The following is a 17,781-nucleotide window of genomic DNA, read 5'->3' as shown; positions in this document are numbered from 1 at the left end:
GGCACTGTCGGAGGGACAGTACGGAGGTAGCTCTGCGCTCTTGGAGGGTCAGTACTTGGGGAGTATTGTATTGTTGGAGGGTCAGTACTGAGGGAGTGCTGCACTGTTGGATGGTCATGACTGACGGTGTGCTGAAATGTTGATGGATCAGGACTGAGGAGGTGCTGCACTGTGGGTTTCAGTACTGAGGGAGTGCTGCACTTTCAGAGGGTCAATACTGAGGGAGCAGTGCAAGGTCTGAGGTTCAGTACTGAGGGAGTTCTGCACTGGCAGAGGGTCAGTACTGAGGGAATGTTGATTTGTCGGAATGTCAGTACTGAGGGAGTGCTGCACTGTCGGAGGTTCAGTACAGACGCAACCCTACACTGTCGGAGGGTTAGTACTCAGGGTGCGCTGCATTGTCAGAGGGTCAGTACTAAAGTAGTGCTGAGCTTTTGCAGGGTCAGAACTGAGGGAGTGCTGCACAATCGGAGTATCAGTACTGAAATAGTGCTGCACTGTCGGAGGATCGGTACTGAGGGAGTGCTGCACTTTCTGACTGTCAGTACTGTAGGAGTGCTGCACTGTCGCAAAGTCAGTATTGAGGCACTGCTGCACTGTCGGAGCGTCAGTACTGAGGGAATGCTACACTGTCGTTCTGTCTATACTGAGGGAGTGCTGCATTGTCGGAGGGTCAGTACTGAAGGAGTGCTGCACAGTCGGGAGGTTCAGTACTGAGGCAGCGTTGCACAAGACAGAGCCTGGGCCTTTCTTACCCATATTTGTGTGTCTCAGAACCATACCGCGTGTGATATCAGGGTGACTCAGCACAGGCCTGGATCGAAGCCTGGGTCTTTCCTGCTGTGTGTGTGGGACTCAGCACCACACCGTGTGTGAGCTCAGCCGAACTCACCACTGACCCGAAACTTTCACTCTGCTTCTCTCTCCACAGATGGTGCCAGACCTGCTGAGTATTTCCAGCATTTCTTGTTTTAACTCTGCACTGTGCCAGCATCGAAGCGTTGGCCTTTGCTGCTCGGTGTGGGTGTCTGAGTAGCATATCGGGTGCGATATCAGGCCTACAGCACCAGGCCTGGATCGAAGCCTGGGTCCTTCCTGCTGTGTGTGTGGGACTCAGTCCCTAATCGGGTCTGAGATCAGTCTTACTTAGCACTGCCCGGGACTGGAACCTCGGTCTTTTCTCTTCTGTGCGGCCCAGCGATTGAAAGTGGCTTCACCTGTTTGTCGGCACCCACAGTGTAGCACCATTTTTGTTCCGTCCAAAATTGCCTCAAATTGGAGACTAAATTGTTTCAGAAACAAGGGTAATGGTTGATCTGTGTTTTTGTACCAGCAAGGCTGTTTGCACTGGGGGTTTTGGAGAGTTCAGTACTCAGTCCATGGATTTGTGCAGTTTGTATTAATAATTTAGACTCAAATATAGGAGGAATTATTGCAGATCTGAAGGCGATGACGTTGTTGTATTGTCACTGGACAACCTAGAGATCCAGGGTATTGCTGTGTGGACATGGGATCAAATCCGACCACAGCAGATGGTGGAATTTAAATTCAATTAATAAAAAATCTGGAATTAAAAAGCTAGTCTAATGATGTACATGAAACCATTGTCGATTGTTGTACAAAACCCATCTGGTTCACTAATGTGCTTTAAGGAAGGAAATCTGCTGTCCTTACCTGGTCTGGCCGACATTTGACTCCAGACCCACAACAATGTTGTTGACTCTCAAATGGCCTCACAAGCCTTTCAATTGAATCTAACTGCTGCAAAGACAATATGGAATGAAACCGGACAGACCATCCGGCATCGACCTCGATACTGGAAACAGCAAACCCAGCCCTGTCGACCCAGCAAAGTCCCACTTACCAACATCTGGGGGCTTGTGCCAAAGTTGGGAGAGTCATCCCACACACTAGTCAAGCAGCAGCCTGACACAGTCATACTTACGGAATCATACCTTACAGACAATGTCCCAGACAGTGACATCACCATCTCCAGGTATGTCCTGTTCCACTGGCAGGACCGAGGCAGCTGCACATTGGTTTACAGTGGGACGGCATTGCCCTGGGAGTCCTCAACATCAACTCCATACCGCATGAAGTCTCATGGCATGAGGTCAAACATGGATAAGGAAACCTCCTGCTGATTACCACCTACCGCCCTCCCTCAGCTGATAAAGCAGTACTCCTGCATGTTGAACACCACTTGGAGGAAGTACTGAGGGTGGCAAGGGCACAGAATATACTCTGGGTGAGGGTCTTCAATGTCCATCACCGACAGTAGCTCAGTAGCGCCACTACTGACCGAGCTGGATGAGTCATAAAGGACATAGCTGCTCGACTGGGTCAGCTGCAGGTGGTGAGGAAACCAACAAGAGGGAAAAACATACTTGACCTCGTACTCACCAATTTACCTGCCGCAGATGCATCTTTCCATGACTGTATTGGTCGGAATGACCACCACATAGTTCTTGTGGAGACGAAGCCCCATATTCACATTGACGATACCCTCCTTCGTGTTGTGTGGCACTACCACCATGCTAAGTGAGAAGGATTTCGAACAGATCTAGTAATGCAAAACTGGGCTCCATGAGGCGCTGTGAGCCATCAGCAGCAGCAGAATTGTACTCAACCACAATCTATAACCTCATGGCTCAGCATATCTCCACTCTATCATTACCATCAAGGCAGGAGAACAACCCTGGTTCAATGAAGAGTGCAGGAGGGCATGCCAGGAGCAGCACCAGGCATACCTTAAAATGAGTTGTCAACGTGGTGAAGCTACAACCCAGGATTACCTGCATGCCAAGTGCATAAGCAGCATGCATTAGACGGAACCAAGCGATCCCATAACCAATGGATCAGCTCTAAGCTCTGCAGTCATGCCACATCCAGCCATGAGTGGTGGTGGACAATTAAACAACTAACTGAAGGAGGTTGCTCCACAAATATCCCCATCCTCAATGATGGGGGAACCCAGCACATCAGTGTGAAAGATGAGGCTGAAGCATTTGCAACAATCTTCAGCCAGAAGTGTGGAGTTGATGATCCATCACGGCCTCCTCCTGAAGTCCCCTGCGTGATAGATGCCAGACTTCAGCCAATTCGATTCACTCCGTATGATATCAAGAAACGACTGAAGGCACTGGATACTGTAAAGGCTATGGGCCCAGACAATATTAGCCATAGATTCATCGAGTCATACAGCATAGAAATAGGCCCTTCGGCCCACTGCGTCCATGCCGACCATAATGCCTATCTACACTAATCCCACCTGCCTGCATTAATTCCATATCCCTCTAAGCCTTTCTCATTCAAGTACCTGTCCAGATGCCTCTTAAATGTTGCTACTGTTCCTGCCTCCACCACCTCCTCTGGAAGCTCATTCCAGATACCCACTATTCTTTGTGTGAAAAATTTACCCCTTTGATCCCCTTTAAACCTCCTCCCTCTCACCTTAAATCTATGCCCTCTAGTTTTAGTCACCCCTGCCATGGGAAACAGAATCTGGCTATCTACCCTATCTATACCTCTCATAATTTTCTATACCTCTATCATGTCCCCTCTCAGCCTCCTTTGCTCCAGGGAAAACAGACCCAGCCTATCCAATCTCTCTTTATAGCTCAAGCCCTCCAAACCAGGCAACATCCTTGTGAATCTTTTCTGCACCCTCTCTAGCTTAATCAAATCTTTCCTGTAGTGCGGTGACCAGAACTGCACACAGTACTCCAAATGCGGCCTAAACAACGCTTTGTACAACTGTAACATGACGTCCCAACTCTTGTACTCAATGCCTCGGCTGATGAAGGCAAGCATGCCATACGCCTTCTTCACCACCCTGTCTACCTGTGTTGCCACTTTCAGGGAACTATGTACTTGCACCCCAAGGTCTCTCTGCTCAACAACACTCCCCAGGGCCTTACCATTCATTGTGTATTTCCTGCCCTGGTTTAACTTCCCAAAATGCATCACTTCACACCTGTCTGCGTTAAATTGCCAACTTTCCTGTTGTTACCTTAGACAATGTTCTTCACTGTCCACTATACCACCAATTTTTGATGTCATCTGCAAACTTACTAATCATGCCCCGACATTGGGCGGCACAGTGGCGCAGTGGTTAGCACCGCAGCCTCACAGCTCCAGGGACCCGGGTTCGATTCTGGGTACTGCCTGTGTGGAGTTTGCAAGTTCTCCCTGTGTCTGCGTGGGTTTTCTCCGGGTGCTCCGGTTTCCTGCCAAAAGACTTGCAGGTTGGTAGGTAAATTGGCCATTATAAATTGTCACTAGTATAGGTAGGTGGTAGGGAAAATATAGGGACAGGTGGGGATGTGGTAGGAATATGGGATTAGTGTAGGATTAGTATAAATGGGTGGTTGATGTTCGGCACAGACTCGGTGGGCCGAAGGGCCTGTTTCAGTGCTGTATCTCTAATCTAATTCACATAATATATATGACAAACAACAGAGGGCCCAGCCCTGATCCCTGCGGCGCGCCACTGGCCACCGTCCTCCAATCTGAAAAACAACTCTCTACTACCTCCTATCACCAAGCCAATTTTGTATCCAATTTGCTAGCTCACCCTGGATCCCATGTGTTCGAACCTTCTGGACCAGCCTACCATGCGGGACCTTGTCAAAGGCCTTGCTAAAGTCCATGTAGACAATATCCTTCGCCCTGCCCTCATCAATCCTCTTGGTCACCTCCTCGAGAAACTCAATCAAATTCGTGAGACATGGTTTCCCACACACAAAGCCATGCTGACTATCCCTAATCAGATCTTGCCTTTCCAGATGCATTTCAATCCTGACTCCCAGAATCCCTTCCAATAACTTTCCCACCACTGATGTAAGGCTCACCGGCCTGTAGTTCCCTGGCTTATCCCTGCTGCCCTTCTTAAAAAATGGCACAACATTAGCGATCCCCCAGTCTTCTGGTACCTCACCCGTGGCTAACGATGATACAAACATCTCCCCAGCAATCTCCTCCCTTGCTTCCCATAGCATCCTAGGATACACATGGTCAGGCTCTGGGGATTTATCCACCTTAATGTGCTTCAAAGCCTCCAACACCTCCTCCTTTGTAATGTTGATATGCTCCAGGATATTGCTGTTCCCTCCCTTGAACTCATGAGCTTCCATGACCTTCTCCATGGTAAATACGGATGAGAAATATTCATTTAAGACCTCGCCCATTTCCCGTGGCTCCACACGTAGATTACCACACTGACCCTTAAGGGGACCAACACTCCCCCTAGCTACCCTGTTACTCTTAATATACTTTTAGAATCTTTTAGGATTCTCCTTTATCTTATCTGCCAGGGAAATCTCATGGCCCCTTTTCGCCCTCCTAATTTCCTTCTTAAGTGTAGTCCTACATCCCCTATACTCCTCAAGGGACTCACTCGACCCCAGCAGCCTATACCTGACATTTGCCTCCTTCTTTATCCTGACCAGACCCTCAATATCCCTCGTCAACCAAGGTTCCCTAAACTTGCCAGCCTTGCCCTTCCATCTAACAGGAACATGCCGGCCTGAACTCTTCCTATCTCACTTTTCAAAGCCTCCCACTTGCCAGATGTCCCTTTACCTGTAAACAGCCTCTCCCATTCAACCTTTGAGAGTTCCTGTCTGATGCCATCGAAATTGGCCTTCCCCCAATTTAAGACTTCAACCTGAGGACCAGTCCTATCCTTTTCCATAACTATCTTGAAGCTAATCGAGTTATGGTCACTGGTCCCAAAGTGCTCCCCCACTGACACATCCTCATTTCCTGAGAGGAGGTCGAGTGTAGCCCCTTTTCCAGTAGGGCCATCCATATACTGCTTCATAAAACTATCAACACACTTCACAAATTCTTCCTCATCTGATCCCTTAGCACTAAGGCAGTCCCAATCAATATTAGGGAAGTTAAAATCACCAACTGTTACAACCCTATAATTCCTACACCTATCTGTGATTTCTCTACATATATGCTCCTCCAATTCCCTCTGACTATTGGGGGGCCAATAGTATAATCCCATCAAAGTGATCACCCTTTTCTGGTTTCTATATTCTACCCATATGGCCTCACTGGACATTCCCCCCGGGATATCCTCTCTAAGTATTGCCGTGATGCCCTCCCTAATCAATAGTGCAACTCATCCTCCTCTCCTACCTCTACCTCTGCCACACCGGAAGGATTGGTACCCCGGAACATTGAGCTGCCAGTCCTGCCCATCCCTCAACCACTTTCCCTAATAGCTATAATACACAATGCCATATACCGATCTATGCTCTGATTTCATCTGCCTTACCTGTAAGGCTTCTTGCATTAAGATAGATGCAGTTTAGCCTATCAGACCTTCCACACTCCCTGTCCTGCCCCTGCCCGGCCTGCCTACTGGACTTGCTTGTTTTAACCTCAGCATATGCCTCAACTATCTCATCGGAGAGACTACTACTTTGGGTCTCACCCTCCTGGAAGACTAGTTTAAACCCTCCCGGGTAGTACCAGCAAACCGCCCCGCAAGAATATTGGTCCCCTTCCAGTTTAAATGCAACCTGTCCTTCTTGTACAGGTCATCACTGCATCAGAAGAGATCCCAATGATCCAAATAGCTGAAGCCCTCCTGCCTCCACCAGCTCTTCAGCCACACATTCAGTTGCATTATCCTCCTATTCCTCGCTAGCACGTGACACAGGGAGTAATCCTGAGATTAAATCTCTGGAGGTCCTGCTTTTTAACCTTCTGCCGAACACGCTATAGTCACTTTGCAGGACCTCATCTCACTTCCTGCCTATGTCGTTAGTACCAATATGGACCACGACCTCTGGCTGCTCACCCTCCCCTTTCAGAATATCCTGTAGCTGCTCGGAGACATCCTTGACCCGAGTACCAGGGAGGTACACTCCGCTCCATTCTGCTCTGCTCCCAGAAGGTAAGAGACTGGGCCTCAATCCTCGGGGTCGATTTATAGGCTCCGCTCTCGGCATTCTCCCCACAGGTCCACTCCGCTCCCGGAAGGTAAGACACTGGGCCTCGATGCTCGGGGTCGAATTATAGGCTCAGCACTCGGTGTTCTCCCCACAGGTCCGCTCCGCTTCGCTCTGCTCCTGGAAGATAAGAAAATTGGCCTCGATCCACGGGATCGATTTATAGGGTCAGCAGGCGGCCTTCTCCCCACAGATCTGCTCTGCTCCTCTCCCAGAAGGTAAGATACTGGGCCTCGATCCTCGGAATCGATTTAAGGCTCAGCACTCGGCGTTCTCCCCACAGGTCCGCTCCGCTCCAGCCCCGGAAGGTAAGAGACTGGGCCTCGATCCTCGGAGTCGATTTATATGTTCCACTCTCGGCGTTCTCCACACAGGTCTGCTCCAGTCTGCTCCTCCCCACTCCTGGAAGGTAAGTGACTGGGTCTCGATCCTCGGGATCGATTTAAGGCTCAGCACTCGGCGTTCTCCCCATAGCTCCTCTCCACTCCGCTCCACTCTGCTCTGCTCCCAAAATCTAAGAGGACTGGCAATATTACTGAAGACCTGTGCGCCAGGACTTGCTGGACCCCTAGCCAAGCTGTTCTAGTATATCCACAACATTGGCATCTACCTGGCAATGTGAAAAATCACCCAGTTATGTCATGTATACAAAAAGCAGGACAAATCCAACCCGGCTAATTACCGCCCCATCAGTCTACTCTCTATCATTGGTAAAGTGATGGAAAGTGTCATCAACAGTGCCATCAAGCAGCACTTGCTTAGCAATAACCTGCTCAGTGACGCTAAAATTGGGTTCTGCCAGGGCCACTCAGCTCCTGGCCTCAGTACAGCCTTGGTTTAAACAAGGACAAAACAGCTGAACTCAAGAGGTGAGGTGATAGTGACTGCCCCTGACATCAAGGCAGCATTTGACCGAGTATGGCATCAAAGAGCCCTAGCAAAAGTGAAGTCAATGGGAACCAGGGGGAAAGCCCTTCTCTGGTTGGAGTCATACCTAGCACAAAGGAAGATGGCTGTGGTTGTTGGAGGTCAATAATCTCAGCTCCAGGACATCACTGCAAGAGTTCCTCAGGGTAGTGTCCTAGGCCCAACCATCTTCAGCTACATCAATGACCTTCGTTCAATTATAAGGTCAGAAGTGGGGACGATCGCTGAAAAGAGGTCAGAGACTAGGAATCCTGAGGCAAGTAACTCACATCCTGACTCCCCAAAGCCTGTCCACCATCTACAAGGCACAAGTCAGGAGTGTGATGGAATACTCTCCACTTGCCTGGATGGGTGCAGCTCCAACAACACTCAAGAAGCTCAACACCATCCAGGACAAAGCAGCCCGATTGAATTGTACCCCACCCACAAACATTACTCCCTCCACCACCCAAACACAGTGGCAGCAGTGTGTACCATCTACAAGATGCACTGTAGCAATGTAACAAGGCTCCTTAGACAGCACCTTCCAAACCCGCGACCTCTACCAACTAGAAGCACAAGGGCTGCTAATACATGGGAACACCACCACCTGCAAGTTCCCCTCCAAGTCACACACCATCCTGACTTGGAACTATATCGCCGTTACTTCACTGTGGCTGGGTCAAAGTCCTGGAACTCTCTTCCTAACAGCACAGTGGGTGTACCTACCCCACATGGACTGCAGCAGTTGAAGAAGGAGGCTCATCACCACCTTCTCAAGGGCAATTAGGGATGGGCATTAAATGCTGGCCTGGCCAGTGACACCCACATCCCATGAATGAATTAAGCAGAAGATGATGTAAAAATTGGCTGTGCAGTTGACAGTGAGGAGGAAAGCTTTTGACTGCAGGAAGATAGAGATGATCGCGTCAGTTGGGCAGAAAAATGGAAAATGGAATTCTATCTGGAGAAGTGTGAGGTAATGCTTTTTGGGAAATGCAGCAATGCAAGGAACACACAATAAATATGAAGATACTGAGCCATGCAGAGGAAAAGAGGGATCATGGAGTGTATGTCCACAGATCCTGAACGGTAGCATGACAGGTCGATAATATGGTTAAGAAAGCACATTGCATGATTTCATTTATTAACCAAGGCGTTGAATATAAGAGCAGGGAACTTATTCTGGAACTGTATAAAACACTAGTTAAACCATAGCTTGAGTGCTGTATACAGTTCTGGTCACCACATTGCAAGAACGATGTGACTGTATTGGGGACGATGCAGAGGACATTTACGAGGATGTTTGCAGGACTGGAAAAGTTTAGCTATCAGAAAAGATTGGATAGGCTGGGTTGTTTACCTGAGAACAAGCAGACTGAGGGGTGACTTAATTGAGACATATAAAAATATGAGGCGTCTAGATAAATAGTGATGACTTATTTATCTTTGCAGAGGTGAGGTGAGAGTGACTGCCCTTGACATCAAGGCAGCATCTTACCGCGTTTGGCATCCAGAGCCCTAGGAAAACTAGAATCAATGGGAATCAGGGGGAAACCCTCCGCTGGCTGGAGTCATACCTAGCGCAAAGGACGATGGCTGTGGTTGTTGGAGGCGAATCATCTGAGCTCCAGGACATCACTGCAGGAGTTCCTCAGGGTAGTGTCCTGGGCCCAAACATCTTCAGCTGCTTCATCAATGACCTTCCTTCAATCATAAGGTCAGAAGTGGGGATGTTCACTGATGATTGCACAATGTTCAGCACCATTCGTGACTCCTCAGATACTGAAGCAGTCCGTGTAGAAATGCAGCAAGACCTGGACAATATCCAGGCTTGGGCTGATAAGTGGCAAGTAACATTCGCGCCACACAAGTGCCACACAATGACCATCTCCAACAAAACCGAATCTAACCATCTCCCCTTGACATTAAATGGCATTACCATCGCTGAATCCCCCATTATCAACATCCTAGGGGCAAACATTGACCAGAAACTGAACTTGTGTAGCCATATAAATACCGTGGCTACAAGAGCAGGTCAGAGGCTAGGAATCCTGCGACGAGTAACTCACCTCTTGACTCCCCAAAGCCTGTCCACCATCTACAAGGCACAAGTCAGGAGTGTGATTGAATACTCTCCACTTGCCTGGATGGGTGCAGCTCCAACAACACTCAAGAAGTTCGATACCATCCAGGACAAAGCAGCCGACTTGATTGGCACCCCATCTACAAACATTCACTCCCTCCACCACCGACGCACAGTGGCAGCAGTGTGTACCATCTACAAGATGCACTGCTGCAACACACCAAGGCTCCTTAGACAGCACCTTCCAAATGCACGACCTCTACCAACTAGAAGGACAAGGGCAGCAAATGGATGGGAAGACCACCACCTGCAAGTTCCCCTCCAAGTCACACACCATCCTGACTTGGAACTATATCGCCGTTCCTTCACTGTTGCTGGGCCAAACTCCTGGAACTCCCTTCCTAACAGCAATGTGGGTGTACCTACCCCACATGGACTGCAGCGGTTCAAGAAGGCAGCCCACCTCCACCTTCTCAATGGCAATTAAGGATGGTCAATAAATGCTGGCCTGGCCAGTGACACCCACATCCCATGAATGAAAAATGAGGGAGAAGAGATTTAAAGTAATTTGTAGTATTAGAGAGGAGATGATGAAGTATTTTCCACCCAAAGGGTAGTAGGAGCTTGTACTCGCTGCCTGAAGGGTTGTTAGAGGCAGACACTCTCACCATATTTTAAGAAAATTACATGGATGCCTTCTAGAATGGATGAGGGACTTCAGTTCCGTGGATAGATTGGAGAAGCTGTGGTTGTTCTCCATAGAGAAGGGAAACTTGAGATGTGATTTGATAGAGGTTTTCAAAATCATGAGGGGTCTGGACAGAGTAGATAGAGAAAAACTGTTACCATTGGTGGAAGGATCCAGAATCACACTGATTTAAGGTGATTGGCAATAGAAGCAGAGTCGACATGAAGAAAACCTTTTTCACGCATGGAATGGTTAGGATCTGGAATGCACTGCCTGAGAGTGAGGTGGAGGCTGATTCAATCAGGCTTTCAAAAGGGAATCTGATAATTATCTGAAGAGAAAATTATTTGCAGGGCTACGGGGAAAAGACAGGGGAGTTGGGCTGGGAGAGTTGCTCTTGCAGAGAGTCAGCACAGACAAGATGGGCAGAATAGCCTCCTTCTGTGCTGTAACCATTCTATGATTCTAACCATTGTATCAGAGCTAGGCTACGGACCAGGTGTAGGAAGTTGTAATTAGACTGGGTCGTTAAAGTAAAGGCAAAATCCAGCGGGTGCTGAAAATCGGAAGTGAGAACAGGAAGTATTAGAAATACTGGTATTATAATATAATATAATAATGGTAATAAACAGGAGGTATCCTTGCCCATGTTTGACTTGATGTCATGAAAATTCATGGGGTCTGGCCTCAATGTTGAGGACTTCCAGGGCAACTCCCTCCTGACTGTATACAACTGTGCCACCACCACTGGTGGGTCTGTTCTGCCAGTGGGATAGGACATACCCGGGGATGGTGATGGCAGTGTCTGGCAGCAGCTATGGAGAGAGCAACAGAGTTAATGTTTCAGCAATCTGACTGGGTCGCTCTTTGTTGTCAAGCAAAGACATGATGGGTTGAATGGACTCCTTCTGTGTCACGTGTTTTCGATGATTCCATAATTCTATGTTCTGAACCGCAGGTTGGAAACTTATTTCGAAAGAGACGGTCGACAATTATCACCCTGTACAATGGAGCCTTTGACTCCTCAGCAGTCGTGTTTCTGCTAGTTAAGGTGAGAGGCAAAATGGATTCAAGAGTAATTTTCAAATGTGTGGTGTGGTGTGGGTGGGATTAAATGATAACTCTTTCAAAAAACCAGCACAGACACAGTGGAGGCAGTGGTGTAGAGGATTTGTCACTGGACCAGTAATCCAGAGACGCAGGGTATTTCTCTGGGCACATGGGTTTGAATCCCACCAAGGTAGATGGTGGAATTTGAATTCAATTAATACAAAAACATGGAATTTAAACAAAAGTCATTCTAATGAAGGCCATGAAACCATTGTCGAGAGTCGCAAAAACACATCTGGTTCACTCATATCTTTTAGAGAAGGAAATCTGCCATCCTTACCTGGTCTGGCCTACATATAACTCCAGACCACAGCAATCCAGTTGACTCTGAAATGGCCCAGCAAGCCACTCAGTTGTACCTAACCACCAAAATATCAATAAGGAATGAAACCAGACGGACCACCGGGCATCGATCTAGGCACCGGAAACAGCAAACCCAACACTGTCGACCCTGCAAAGTCCTCCTTACCAACATCTGGGGGCTTGTGCCAATGTTGGGAGAGCTGTCCCACAGACTAGTCAAGCAACAGCCTGACATAGTCATACTCACCGAATCATACCTTACAGACAATGTCCCAGACAGTGCCATCACCGTCCCCGGGTATGTCCTGTTCCACCAGCAGGACAGACCTAGAAGAGGTGGTGGACTGTACTGGTATACAGTAGGGAGGGAGTTGCCCTGGGAGTCCTCAACATCAACTCTGGACCCCAGGATATCTCATGGCATCAGGTCAAACATGGGCAAGTTAACCTCATACTGATTACCACCTACCGCCCTCCCTCAGCTGATGACTCAGTACTCCTCCATGTTGAACACCACTTGGAGGAAGCACTGAGGGTGGCGAGCGCACATAATGTACTCTGGGTGGGGTACTTCAATGTCCATCACCAAGAGTGGCTCAGTAGCACCACTATTGACTGAGCGGGCCGAGTCCTAAAGGACATAGCTGCTAGACTGGGTCTGCGGCAGGTGGTGAAGGAAGCAACACGAGAGAAAAACATACTTGACCTTGTCCTCACCAATCTGCCTGCTGCAGATGCATCTGTCCATGATAGTATTGGTTGGAGTGACAGCACACAGTCCTTGTGGAGATGAAGTTCGGTCCTTACATTGAGATACCGTCCATCGTGTTGTGTGGCAATATCACCGTGCTAAATGGGATAGATTTCGAACAGATCTAGCAATGCAAAATAGGGCATCCATGAGGTGCTGTGGGCCATCAGCAGCAGCAGAATTATACTCAACCACAATTTGTAACTTCATGGCCCTGCATATCCCCCACTCTACCATTACCATCAAGCCAGGAGACCAACCCTGGTTCAATGAAGAGTGCAGGAGGGAATGCCAGGGGCAGCACCAGGCAAACATCAATATGAGGTGTCAACCTGGTGAAGCTACAACACAGGACTATCTGCTTGCCAAACTGCGTAAGCAGCATGCGATAGACAGAGCTAAACGATCCCATAACCAACGGATCAGATCTAAGCTCTGCAGTCCTGCCACATCCAGCCATGAATGGTGGTGGACAATTAAACAACTAACTGGAGGGGGAGGCTCCACAAATATCCCCATCCTCAATGATGGGGGAGCCCAGCACAGTGTGAAAGATAAGGCTGAAGCATTTGCAGCAATCTACAGCCAGGAGTGCCTAGTTGATGATCCATCTCGGCCTCCTCCTGAAATCCCCTGCCTTACAGATGCCATACTTCAGCCAATCCAATTCACTCCGTGTGATATCAAGAAACGACTGAAAGCATTGGATACTGCAAAGGCTTTGGGCCCTGACAATATTCCAGCAATAGTACGGAAGACCTGTGCCCCAGAACTTGCCACACCCCTAGCCAAAATGTTCCAGTAAAACGACAATGCTGGCATCTACCCAGCAATGGAAAATTGCCCAGGTATGTCCTGTACACAGAAAGCAGGGCCAGTCCAACCCAGCCAATTACTGCCCCATCAGTCTACTCTCAATAATCAGTAAAGTGATGGAAGGTGCTATCAACAGTGCCATCAAGCAGCACTTGCTTAGCAATAACCTGCTCAGTGATGCTCAGTTTGGGTTCCGACAGGGCCACTCAGCTCCTGACCTCATTACAGCCTTGGTTCAAACATGAAAAAAAGAACTGAACTCAAGAGGTGAGGTGAGAGTGACTGCCCTTGACATCAAGGCAGCATTTGACCGAATATGGCATCAAGGAGCCCGAGCAAAACTGAAGTCAATGGGAATCAGACTGAAGCTCTCCACTGGTTGGAGTCATACCTAGCACAAAGGATTTTGGTTGTGGTTGTTTGACGTCAATCAGCTCAGCTCCAGGACATCAGTGCAGGGTAGTGTCCTCAGAGTAGTGTCCTAGGCCCAACCATCTTCAGCTGCTTATCAAAAACCTTCCTTCAATCAGGAAGGTATGAGGCGCGAGTTGGCTATGATAGATTGGGGCAAATTACTTAAAGGGTTGACAGTGGATAGGCAATGACTATCATTTAAAGAGCTCATGGATGAATTACAACAATTGCACATTCCTGTCTGGTGCAAAAATAAAACAGGAAGGGTGGCTCAACTGTGGCTTACAAAAGAAATTAGAGATAGCATCCAAGGAGCAGTAATATAAAATGGCCAGAACAAGCAGCAAACCTGAAGATTGGGAGCAGTTTGGAATTCAGCAAAGGAGACAAAGGGATTGATTAGGAAGGGGAAAATAGAGTATGGGAGTAAGCTTGTCGGGAACATAAAAACTGACTGAAAAAGCTTCTATAAATATGTGAAGAGAAAAATGTTAGTGAAGACAAATGTGGGTCTCTTACAGTCAGAAACAGGGGAATTTATAATGGGGAACAAAGAAATGGCTGACTAATTAAATACATACTTTGGTTCTGTCTTCACAAAGGAGGACACAAATATCTTACCAGAAATGTTGGGGAACACAGGGTCTAGTGAGAAGGAGGAACTGTATGAAATCAGTTTTAGTAGAGAAATGGTGTTTGGAAAATTGATGGGATTGAAGGACGATAAATCCCCAGGGCCTGATAATCTACATCCCAGAGTACTTAAGGAAGTGGCCCTAGAAATAGTAGAAGATGTATTGCTGGTCATTTTTCACAATTCTATAGATTCTAGAACAGTTGCAACGGATTGGAGGGTAGCGAATGCATCCCCACTATTTTAAAAAGGAGGCAGAGAGAAAACAGGTAATTATAGACCGGTAGTGCATAAAATGCTAGAGTCCATTATAAAAGATGCAATAGCAGAGCACTTGGAAAACAGTGACAGAATCGAACAAAGTCAACATGGGTTTACGAAAGGGAAATCAAGTATTTTATGCAGTTTTGGTCTCCTTATCTGAGGAAGGATGTTCTTGCTATGGAGGGAGTGCAGCGAAGGTTCACCAGACTGATTCCTGGGATGGCAGGACTGACATATGGAGAGCGATTGGGTCAAATAGGTTTGTATTCGCTAGAGTTCAGAAGAATGAGAGGGGATCTCATAGAAACCTACAAAATTCTAACAAGACTGGACAATCTAGATTCAGGAAGGATGTTCCCAATAGAGGAGGATTCCATGACCAGGGGTCACAGTCTAAGGATATGGGGTAAGCCATTTAGTACTGAGATGAGGAGATATTTCTTCACCCAGAGACTGGTGAACCTGTGAAATTCTCTACCACAGAAAGCAGTTGAGGCCAAATCATTAAAAACATTCAAGAACGAGTTAGATATAGTTCTTAGGTCTGAATGGATCAAGGGATACGGGAAGAAAACGGGTACAGGTTACTGAGTTTGGATGATCAATAGGCTCCAAGGGACGACTGGCCTACCCCTGCTCCTATTTTCTATGTTTCTATAAGGTCAGAAGTGCGGATGTTCGCTGATGATTGCACAATGTTCAGCATCATTCGCAACTCTTCAAATACTGAAGCAGTCCATGTAGAATTGTAGCAAGATCTGGACAATGTCCAGGCTTGGGCTGATAAGTGGCAAGTAACATTCGCGCCACACAAGTGCCAGGAAAAGACCATCTCCAACAAGAGAGAATCTAACCATCTCCCCTTGACATTCAATGGCATTACCATCACTGAATCCCCCACTATCAACATCCTAGGGGCTACCATTGACCAGAAACTGAACTGGAGTAGCCATATAAATACCATGGCTACAAGAGCTGGCCAGAGGCTAGTAATCCTGCATCGAGTGACTCATCTCCTGGCTCCCCAAAGCCTGTCCACCATCTACAAGGCACAGGTCAGGAGTGTGATTGAATATTCTCCACTTGCCTGGATAGGTGCAGCTCCAACAACACTCAAGAAGCTCGACATCATCCAGAACAAAGCAGCCCGCTTGATTGGTACCCCATCTACAAACATTCACTCTCTCCAAAACCGACGCACAGTGGCAGCAGTGTGTACCATTTACAAGACACAAGACGCACTGTAGCAACGCTCCAAGGCTCCATAGACAGTACCTTCCAAACATGCGACCTCTACCAACTAGAAGGACAAGGGCGGCAGATGCATGGGAGCATCACCACCTGCAAGTTCCCCTCCAAGCAGACAGCATCCTGATTTGTAACTATATCGCTGTTCCTTCACTGTCGCTGGGTCAAAATCCTGGAACTCCCTTCCTAACAGCACTGTGGGTGTACCTACCCCACATGGACTGCAGCGGTTCAAGAAGGCAGCTCACCACCAACTTCTCAATGGCAATGGAGATGGGCAATAAATGCTGGCCTGGCCAGCAACGCCCACATCTCATGAATGAATTCAAAAAAAGAAGCAGTGCAAATATTCTCCTGCTGTGCTATATCATGCTCAGATTTTAAAGCCAGATTGAGGGCTGATGATTGGAATCATCTTCTCGAGCAGCTCAGTTTAGCTGAGTGCATCCCAGAAGGTGAAAGGTCAGCGTCTGACCTATTGACCCCACCCAGAGACAGCACATCAGAGGGGGATGCACTTTAAACCTCTTTCCTGAGGGGGAGAATGTGAGAGGCGGAAGAGAGAGAGAGAGCCTTGGTTTTGGAGACAGAGGATGCTAAGGGGCACTGGGTGGAAAGAGAGAAAGTGAGAGAGGGAAGAGAGACAGAGTGGAGCGGAAGAATGAAGAGATAGGGAGTGAGCGAGGCAAGAGAAAGGGAGAGACATGGGGCGAGTTAGAGAGAGTAGAGGGAGAGGTAGGGAGAATGGGAGAGAATGGGAGAGAGATTGGTGAGGAAGAGTGGGAGCAGAGGGAGAGAGGGAGAAAGGCAGGGTGAGAGGAGAGTGTGACAGGGAAGACAGAGGGAGAGAGCGGGGAGAGGGAGCACAGAGGGAGAGAGGGAGCACAGATAGAGAGAAGTAGACAGCTAGAGAGAATGAGGAGAGAGGGGCAGAGAGAGGGACCAGAAAGAGAGGGAGGGAGAAAGGGAGAGACGGAGCAAATGGAGAGAGATGGATCAGAGAGACAGGGAGCAGACGGGGGGAAAGGGAAAAATGGAGAGAGATAAGGAGAGAAAAAACAGAGAGAAGAGGGAGAGGGAGGAGAGAGGGATCAGAGAGTCAGGGAGCAGAGAGGGAGAGAATAAGAAAGAGAGATAGGGAGAAAGAGGAGAGATATGGAGCACAGTGGCATAGAGAGAGAAAAGGAGAACAGGGAGAGAGAGGAAAAGCGGTGTCAGGGGAGAACATGAGCAGAGAGAGAGAGACAGGGAGGGAGAGGGGAGAGCGGAGGATCACAGAGGGAGACTGGGAGAGATGGAGGGCAGAGAGGGAGCACAGAGAGAGAGAGGGGGAAAGGGAGAGATGGAGCAAGAGAGGGGAGAGGTGATCAGAGAGTGGACGAATGAGAGGGGTGAGGGGAGAGAGAGGGAGCATAGATGTAGAGAGGGAGTAAGTGAGAAACAGGGAGAGAAAGAGAGAGGGAGAAAGGCAGAGATGAGGAGGGAGGATAGAGAGAGAATACACAGAGGGAGAGAGACAGAGGGAGAAAGGGAGAGAGACAGAAAGAGAGGGGCGGGCGAGGGAGCAGAGAGAGAGAGTGGTTGCCACGTGGG

General features: G+C 48.3%; 1 protein-coding gene across 1 annotated transcript in view; it reads left to right on the top strand.

Moving 5' to 3' along the window:
* Positions 1 to 17,781, top strand: part of LOC137374817 (equilibrative nucleobase transporter 1-like) — a 480,520-nt gene that overhangs the window by 415,643 nt on the left and 47,096 nt on the right. The window contains exon 5 of the mRNA XM_068041340.1: positions 11,607 to 11,699. Within this exon, the coding sequence (XP_067897441.1) occupies positions 11,607 to 11,699 (93 nt within the window). The remainder of the gene's footprint in view (positions 1 to 11,606; positions 11,700 to 17,781) is intronic.

Source organism: Heterodontus francisci, chromosome 11 (genome assembly GCF_036365525.1).
Source record: "Heterodontus francisci isolate sHetFra1 chromosome 11, sHetFra1.hap1, whole genome shotgun sequence".
Taxonomy (NCBI): domain Eukaryota; kingdom Metazoa; phylum Chordata; class Chondrichthyes; order Heterodontiformes; family Heterodontidae; genus Heterodontus; species Heterodontus francisci.
The sequence above is the reverse complement of the archived record's forward strand: the minus strand, read 5'-3'. Positions and strand labels throughout refer to the sequence as shown.